General features: G+C 35.9%; 1 protein-coding gene across 1 annotated transcript in view; it reads right to left on the bottom strand.

The window, feature by feature from the left end:
- Positions 1–3,221: 3,221 nt before the first annotated feature.
- Positions 3,222–8,756, bottom strand: part of med13b (mediator complex subunit 13b) — a 47,003-nt gene continuing 41,468 nt past the window's right edge. Inside the window, exons 27-30 of the mRNA XM_073817651.1 lie at positions 8,121–8,281; positions 7,866–8,030; positions 7,624–7,724; positions 3,222–4,089 (exon numbers count right to left, since the gene is read on the bottom strand). Of these exons, the coding sequence (XP_073673752.1) occupies positions 3,957–4,089; positions 7,624–7,724; positions 7,866–8,030; positions 8,121–8,281 (560 nt within the window). The 3' untranslated portion in view covers positions 3,222–3,956. The remainder of the gene's footprint in view (positions 4,090–7,623; positions 7,725–7,865; positions 8,031–8,120; positions 8,282–8,756) is intronic.

The raw sequence follows: 8,756 nt of genomic DNA, 5'->3' as shown, positions 1-8,756 counted from the left end.
CCCTAACTATCGCCAAGAAAACTATCCTCATGAACTGGAAATCAAGGAATACTATACATATTGCATCTTGGAATAACTTACTAATAGAGTACATGTCCATGGATAACCAGTTCACTTCAATCACAAAAAATACATCAGAATTACACTCCTCTTGGTTATCTCTTGTAAACTTCCAACAATCATGAACCCACTCACCACTTTTTGTCTGAAACCACCATCAAAATTACAACCCTCTTGGTTAAATCTCATAAACAAGCTGACCCTCTTTGTCTGAAGCCACCCTCAACCATACAACTTCATCAATATCTAGAAGAAAAGAAAAATAAATAAATAAATAATAATTGAGGGGGTAAAGAGGGTTAAGAGGAGGTAGCAACATTGTTGTAATATCACACCTAATTAAGTATTTAAGTTTATTTAAATTATTAACATTATACACTATTATTATCATTATTAATATAAGTATAATTTTTTTTTTCTTTTCTCTTATTCAAGCTCGCTCTCTCTTTTCTTCAACTCTCTTCCTAACACCACATCTACCCCCCCCCCCTTTTTTTTATTTTGTAATTGTTTATTAATTTTTATTTATTTTTTTTCTCCTCTGTTTTCTCCTTTTCTGCCTCTGGGCCCCAGTTGGCTGTGACATCTGTGACCCTGTTCTATGTGGCTCGGATTGGCTGCAGGTGGGTGCATTGGGAGGCCGGGGTCCTTTTACCTTCAGATTACCCTGAGTTTATTGCCACTGATTAGCACTACATGTCTGGCTTTTTAATGCTTTATACATTAGTTGACATACACATACATATACATCATGAGGAAAAAAAAAAAAAAAAATTACACATAGGGTAAGTGTGACTGCACAGGGATAGTCCCACGCTGCACGTCACACTTTTCTTTTAATGCATCTCACATTAGTTGAACATTCATCTATCACAAATAAAAAGGGTTAAATATTAAAAAATAAAAGTACAAAGAAATAGGGTAAGCTGGACATGTGTGCGTGGTGGCCCGGGGGTGGGAGTTAGGGCCCTGTGCCTCCACGGCACCTCTACTAGATGGCCGTCCGGGTGACGTGAGCAGGGGATTAACTGGGCAGCTGTGTAATAACTCAATAGTGTTTTTTTTTTTTTTTTTTTTGTAATGTATGTATATATGTGTATGTATGTGTATATATATATATATATATATATATATATATATATATATATATATATATATTTATAATAATAAGGAATACCTTATTTTATTTTATAGATATTCTATTTATATATCCTATATATTACTAAATTACTATATTAATAGAATTGCCCTCTTCTTGATCCTCAAACCTCCCCTCATTCTTGATTAAAGTAGTTCATTTAAAATGTTATTATTATTATTATTATCAATACTATTATTATTAATATTATTATTACTGCCATTTATCATCTTCCTCACCCTGACCCCTGAGTACCATTCACACCCTCCATCCTCCAATTTTTGTTAATACTACTATCATCATTTTTATTATTTTTTATTATTATTATGTCTGTGGTACTTATCTACATGTTCCCTTGTGTTCCAACCTCGACACAGTTATAATTACCACTTACACGCACACTCACATGCACACAAAAATCATGTTTACAGTCATGTATGTTTTGTTGGCCTTTGATGTATCACCTGTAAATAGTATATTTGTTGGCAATAAAAAAAATAAATAAAAAAAAAAAAAAAAAAAATTAAAGCTGTCAATAAGATTAAAGGATTAGTTCACTCCAGAATTAAAATTTCCTGATGTCATCCAAGTCTTTCTTTGGTTAGTTGAAATGAAATTAGGTTTAAAAAAAAAAAAAAAAAAAAAAATAAATACACAACCGTCCAAATTAAGTCAAACAGTTACAGTTTGACTGGAAATGATGGACAATAAAATGTTCACACTTTCACAGGAATATTTACCTTGTTTTTTTATCTTTGTTTTCTTAATACAACACGTCCCATTCCCTCATGTCAAGATCTTCGATGTAAACTAACTTTTGAAAAGGCTTCATTGGGTTATTAATATTAATATATATTAATTATTTGGTTGTGGTAAAAACGACACTACCTCTGAGGGACACTCGACAAAAACTGAAATATATTTTCAGGTCGATAAATACTTGCTTGCGCTAGTTTTTTCCTACCAAGTAATATTCCCACATGTTTTAAGACTTAGAAGACTTGGTAAAGCATTATCTGTAGACATTAAACAGCAAAAAATAAATAAATTATGAGGCATAATAAAAGTTTTGGTAACACTTTACAATAAGGTCATGTATTAACATTAGTAAATATTAACTAACAATGAACAATACACTTGTACACTATTCATAAATGTAATGATAGTTATTAAAAATACAGAAATCCAATGTTTGTTCATGTTAGTTCACAGTGCAATTATTAAAATCACAAATAGTTTGTTAACATTAGTAATGCTTTAGTAAATGCTGAAATTAACATTAACTGAGATTAATAAGTGCTGTAGAATTATTGTTCATTCTTAGTTCATGTTCACTAATAAACCTTATCGTAAAGTGTTACCAAAGTTTTTTATTTTAATTTAACCTCAATGCATGAAAAATAAAATTTGAAATCCGTTAGTTTTAATAAAAATCAAGCCCTGAGGCATAGAAGTGTCTTATGTATAATTCATATAATGCCTGTAATTTTACGCACATCTCAGTGCCTGCAGGAATTCCATGTCTTTCAAATGAGCAATTTCCAAGATTGAATGCAGAACAAAATGAAAACATTTTGACACTACAGATGAAGGCATTTTATCAGCAGTAGCACATACGACTGGTACATGACTAAGAAAGACAGGAGGAAAAAAAAATGTGTAATAATTCCCCAGGAGCCATAACCATCATGCCAAGAGCAGTGGCAACAATATAGAAAGTGATGCTGTGTCCAGGATCTCAGTGAACAGTTAAAATACTATTAACACGCACATTCATAGCTCAGCCTCTGGTTCAGCTCCATCAGGAAACGAGCGCATATGCACAGCCGGTCGCCAGGACACGCGAACAGGCCTGATGAGAATAGCACCATGTCATTTCACAGGGATTTGAGCAGAATAAATACACAGCAATTTCTCCCTGGAGGGCTTATCATACCTGGAGAGTATGATGAAACCTCCTGCAATATGGTGTCTCGTTTTTTTCCCTAGAAACCCAAGATATTTGTTCAATGACGACCACAGGTTTCAGGTTTTACACACTTTATTCCTAAAACATGGGCTGCACCATCCATAGCGGCACACAATTGTATGTACACATTTATATACACACACAATTCTCTAAATCTGTGATATAAAATATATAATCCGACAATGTACCTCTTGTCCTCTTATTTGAACACATTAAATTGCTGTACAGGAATTCTGTAGCTACAGCCTATCTTAAAGTCCCCACCACACAAAGGTAAGAACGTGAGCTCCTGTATACTTCATCTGTACACTGTGACAGTAAAAATTGTGGAGAAAATATTTCTCTAAATAGTCCTCTAAAAGCAACCTACAGCAAATTCACTTGTCGGTTCTGTAATTAAGACAATTACATACATGACAAACCATTTTCAATTCGTTTAGGAAGGCATTATGCAGCTTCCCGTCTTTATATAATATAAAAGATTAAGAAATTACACATTTAAAAACGTACAATAAATAAGATATATGCAGGCATTTCAACTGGATAAAAACTGACCCAAACTGCACTTTCAGGGCGTTGTCAAGGGACTTGAGTTCATTGAGATGGATTAGTTCCTTTCCCTCCAGTTGTTGTGAGATGGACACTTGGCATAAACTGGGCAGCCTGGCATTGCCGTAAGTGCGCTGTCTGATTGAAGTGGGTTTGCCCAGCCGTGCCCACGGCGGCAGTGCAGCGGTGCTGTGTCTCTGCGGGGTCTGTCGTGAGAAATCATGGCAACCCCTCGGTTTGTTAGAGCATGTTCATGATGAAGTTGTACATTTGGTTGAGCACAACAAAGTGCACGGGCAGACAAGAGCGCCGGTCCTGAGTCGCTGGGTCACAGGTCAGCCACGACAGGGCGTTGTACTGTTCCAGCACAAATCTGCAAACAAAACAAATGTGGGACAAACCCATTAGTATTATGGATAGTTTATTTAAAAATGGAAATTATTTGTGACTCTGCGCCACAAAACCAGTCTAAAGTAGTTGTTTTTTTGTTTATGCCAATTTCCTACCCTAAATATATCCAAACTTAATTTTTCATTAGTAATATGCATTGCTAAGAACTTCATTTGGACAACTTTAAAGGTGATTTTTTCAGTATTTCGATTTTTTTTGCACCCTCAGATTCCAGATTTTCAAACAGTTGTATCTCAGCCAAATACTGTCATATCCTAACAAACCATACACCAATGGAAAGCTGATTTATTCAATTCATTATTTGTGGTCCAGGGTCACATTTTATTAATTGTACATCCTCATGTCTCTTCAAATGCACAAGACTTGCATTCATTTTCAAAACACACTTAAATATTTAGACCTAAATTTAAGATGTATTTGAATTGCATATACAATTTCCAGTTATTTGGATTACACAATTTTAACAAAAGCTAATAAAGTTAATGTGATGTATATTTGTCAGTCATACATGAATGAAACGTAAGATTTCAGCACTCAAACCATAAATAAATAAATAAAAAACATAGCACAACATTATTTGACATTATACTTTTGGCATCTATTTAACTGTGCTAATGAAACCGATTCTAAGAATTTCAATAAATGCAGTTTGAAAATGTAACTTTGTAACAACAAAGTATACATTTCAAATTAATCAAACTTAAATTTAGGCATACTTTTTTTTTTTGAGAGCACAGATTTTTTTTTTAAATGGAAGTCCATTTTATTAAAACTTTGACATTTCAAAAAGTTCATAAAATTATTGTAATCCATATGAAGCTAGTGGTTTACGTCTTCAAGACTTTCTAGACAGACTTAATTTAGACTTTTAGACCATATTTGATGAGATTCGTGACTAGAGGCCTAAAGTAAACCTATTCATTATTTAAAGCAGTGATTCTCAACAAGGGGCCTCTGCAAACAATGCAAACTACATTTAAAACTCTTTAAATGTAGTTATATTAACAAATCTTAATTAAAATGCTACAAATATGCCTTGTCTCCTTAGAAAGTCATATGGATTTCTTTAAAGGGAACCCAAGCTATTAAGACTTATAACAAATAACATAAATGACCCATAAAACCCATGAAAGATTTAGGTTATTTAAAAAAAAAAAAAAAAAAAAAGCCACTCCATTTCGGCCATTATTTTGATGGCATGAAATGGCTGGGATCTTTACTAAAACTACTGGCGCTACCTGTTGCTTTTACTGCAACATAACTCAGGGATATAAGCGACACAACTTATGGATATAAGTGCTTAAACCAAATGCCATATCATTGATTTTTCCCCACAAGAAATCTAAACGTCCCCAGATATCGAGTGAAATCCACAGTGAGAAACTCAGTCATGACAAGTGTCGGCATGTTTACATCCTGCCAGGATGGCATCTAGCGATTCTTGTCTCTGCCGTTTGTAAGCATTTTTTTTTAGCATCTGTGTTCTACTAAAAGCCTCAAACACATCAGGGCTAAAGTGGGAAGAACAAAGACGCAGGTTTTATTTGTCCACAGGCATCTTCCCATTCTTTTCTCCTCTTCTTATCAGTAGGAAAGCAGTGAAGACTTCTCATCGACATTGCTTCTCTAGTTGCCCTTCGACTGAATATTACAACCAAAAGCCACACAATGTGGCATTGTATCAGTATTAGGGGTGGGACGATACAGGTAACTCACGATTCAATTCTGTGACGATATGTGGCCCACGATATCGATAATATCACGATTCGCGATATCTACGATATTCAATATATTGGAAGAAATTTCATCAACGATATATCACGATATATGTGACTGAAAAAGAAAAAAATACCCATAATAAGGAAATCTTAAGCATTTATTAATGCCAACATTTTCAACACTGTGCAAAGAAATATGCATTTGGATAATAACTCACTGCCTCCTGGTCTTAAATGTAAACGCTGTACAGCTAGACAGATAAAAGTGCCTGAACATTAAAAAAACAACATGAACATTAACTAACATGTGTAAACCGTGATACTGAAACGTCAGTAGTAAGTTACTGTAAAGTGCTTTATGTTAACCTGGACAGTGGACACATCAAGGCATATTCTTCTTGAGGAACACTAACGCCTGTTTCACACATAGTGCGTCTGCAGTGCGTATGCAGTCCGTGTGCGATGCAGAAGCAGCACGGACTCGTTTTGCTTTCACACAGAACACGTTTTATAAACAACGTATTATTCAATGCACTTGAATGCACTTGCACACCGCTTCTGGGACGTACTGCCGGACAGCAACCGCGTGCAGTGTGAACGCTCTAATCCGTTAACATGGGTGCGGAAAAAAATACTCAACGCATACGCACTGCAGACGGAGTATGTGTGAAACAGGCGTAACTGATCAGCATGCTCAACTAGCGGGTGCGTCTTTGTTTGGTTTTCGTTTTTTTCCGCCATTTTTCTCACTTCTCTTTTTCTGCGCTTCTTCTCTGTTGTTGTTAGATAACTTGTGTTCTTCACTGGCCGCTGCTTCTGCCACTTTACCCCTATTTACTCGAACAGCGCCCCCCGCAAACAGAATGGTAGATATTGGGTAGTGACAGTGACGGCGGGTAAATTAATAATTTTGTGTTGTAATAAAATATCGATATTGGCCGTTAGTGTATCGATTATTTATTGCGACAGAGAGCACAACAATATATTGCAATATCGATTTTTTTTCCCACCCCTAATCAGTATTTTATTTTCCAAGCAACGTGTAGCACCAGTAGCTCACAGAGTACAACCATTTGACATTATCGGAATAATGGCGCACCCCATAGTCCAAAGTATGTATAAAAATATGTAGATTTTTTAAATAACATAAATCTTTCAAGGGTTTTCTACTACGTATTTCAGTAAGACACATCATTTACGTTAAATGCCATTTAAGTCTTAATACCCAAGTTTCCGTTTAACAATTTTGGTGGAATTAAATAACCAAAATCATAAAATGTTTTCATTTTGTGTTTTTTTACAACAGTGAACGTCTTGTGAGTTTGAAACAACATGACGTTGAGTAAATGATGACTGTGGGTGAACTATCCTTTAAGTAAATGGTGTTTAATGCTTTTAAAAGAAAGACTTGAAAAGCCAATTTGTTAATTAATCAAATCCAGTCTAGGATGGCTCATAAATCAGTTGCTATCAATATAATTTTGAATTATTGAAGCTCCAACAAGTATGAAAAATGAGGATCACACCATGTGGGAAAATTTATAAATGTACAGAAATATATAAGAGACATGGGATATAATTAAAACCCTCAAATCTGGGCTACGAGATTCACTTTCCTGCCGAGTTTATCTCTAACCCTAATCAAACACATCTAATCTTGCTAATCAATGTCTTCAGGATCATTAGAAAACCACAGGTAGGTGAGTTTGATCAGGGTTGGAGCTAAACTCTGCAGCTCAAGATTTGAGGAACCCTGGTGTAAGGGGTGCAGCTGATACCTGAGCACATCTGAGGTATGGCTGGAGTCCAGAGGGTGAGAGTGTTTACTGTGCAGCAACTCATCTGACTGCACTGACGAAACATTAAGGTGCAGAGAAGCCTGACAGGAAGACAGAAACATTCATTATAGGACACCTCTGCAGCTCTGCTAAATAGATTACATTGTGAAACATGATTCAGACAATAAAGCTGTAATGCATCTCTGAAGCGAAAAGATTATGATGTTTACTGAACCGCTCACCTTCAGGAAGAGAGGACATTGGTTCTTTGCCTGTGGACACGAGGACCAGAACCAGTCAGGCAGTGGGCCGGCTTTAGCCGTGGAAACAAAGTAGCCCAGAGCCATGGGCTGCTGGAGGATGTTGGGAGACTCGTCGTGAGACTCCATCCTGTCCGTGCTCTGGCCCTGAGGATGGGTGAATTCAGAGCTTTGAAAAACGACTTCAGCTGGTATAATATGTGAAATTCTTCAGAAGGACAGAGCAAATCGGTTTACCTTGCTTCCGTCTCCTCCGTGGTGGTAATGTGATCCTGGCGATTGTACTGGGGAGGTGGTGGGAGAGTTGGGTATGATGTTAATGAGATCAGGATCAACCAGGTCATTCTCTGACAGCAGGTCCAAGATCCCATCCATGCCGCCCATTCCGTCGTTGACATCTGCAAACACAATGAAAACTTACATTAGCCTGTTATAAACACAATTAATAAGCAGGGATGCAACGACTATAAAATCTCACAATATAATATAACGATAGGAAGTCAACAATACGTTATTGTGATATTTAAACAAGAAGTTAAAATTAAGCGACTTACATTATAACACAATATTGACTGTTTTGCTAAATTTCACTGACAAAAGTACTTGCAAAAGAACTGTTGTGTGTCTCTGAGCAACACAGCGGTGTTTCGCTATTGAATAAATCCACGTTTTTGAATGAACCCATTCATAAACAGTAAACTTGCCTCATTTTTTAAATAATCAGCCATTTGAACAAATCTGTTCAATGAAGGACTAAATGACTCACTCATTCAAACAGTCTTTTATCGCCACCTATTGGTGGCTTGGTTTCATCTTAAAGTACTACTGCATTTTCCCCAACATTTCTTATTTGTATGTTTACAAAGTATTTAA

The sequence above is a fragment of the Garra rufa genome, chromosome 14 (genome assembly GCF_049309525.1).
Source record: "Garra rufa chromosome 14, GarRuf1.0, whole genome shotgun sequence".
Lineage (NCBI taxonomy): Eukaryota > Metazoa > Chordata > Actinopteri > Cypriniformes > Cyprinidae > Garra > Garra rufa.
This window is presented reverse-complemented; position numbering and strand designations above follow the sequence as displayed.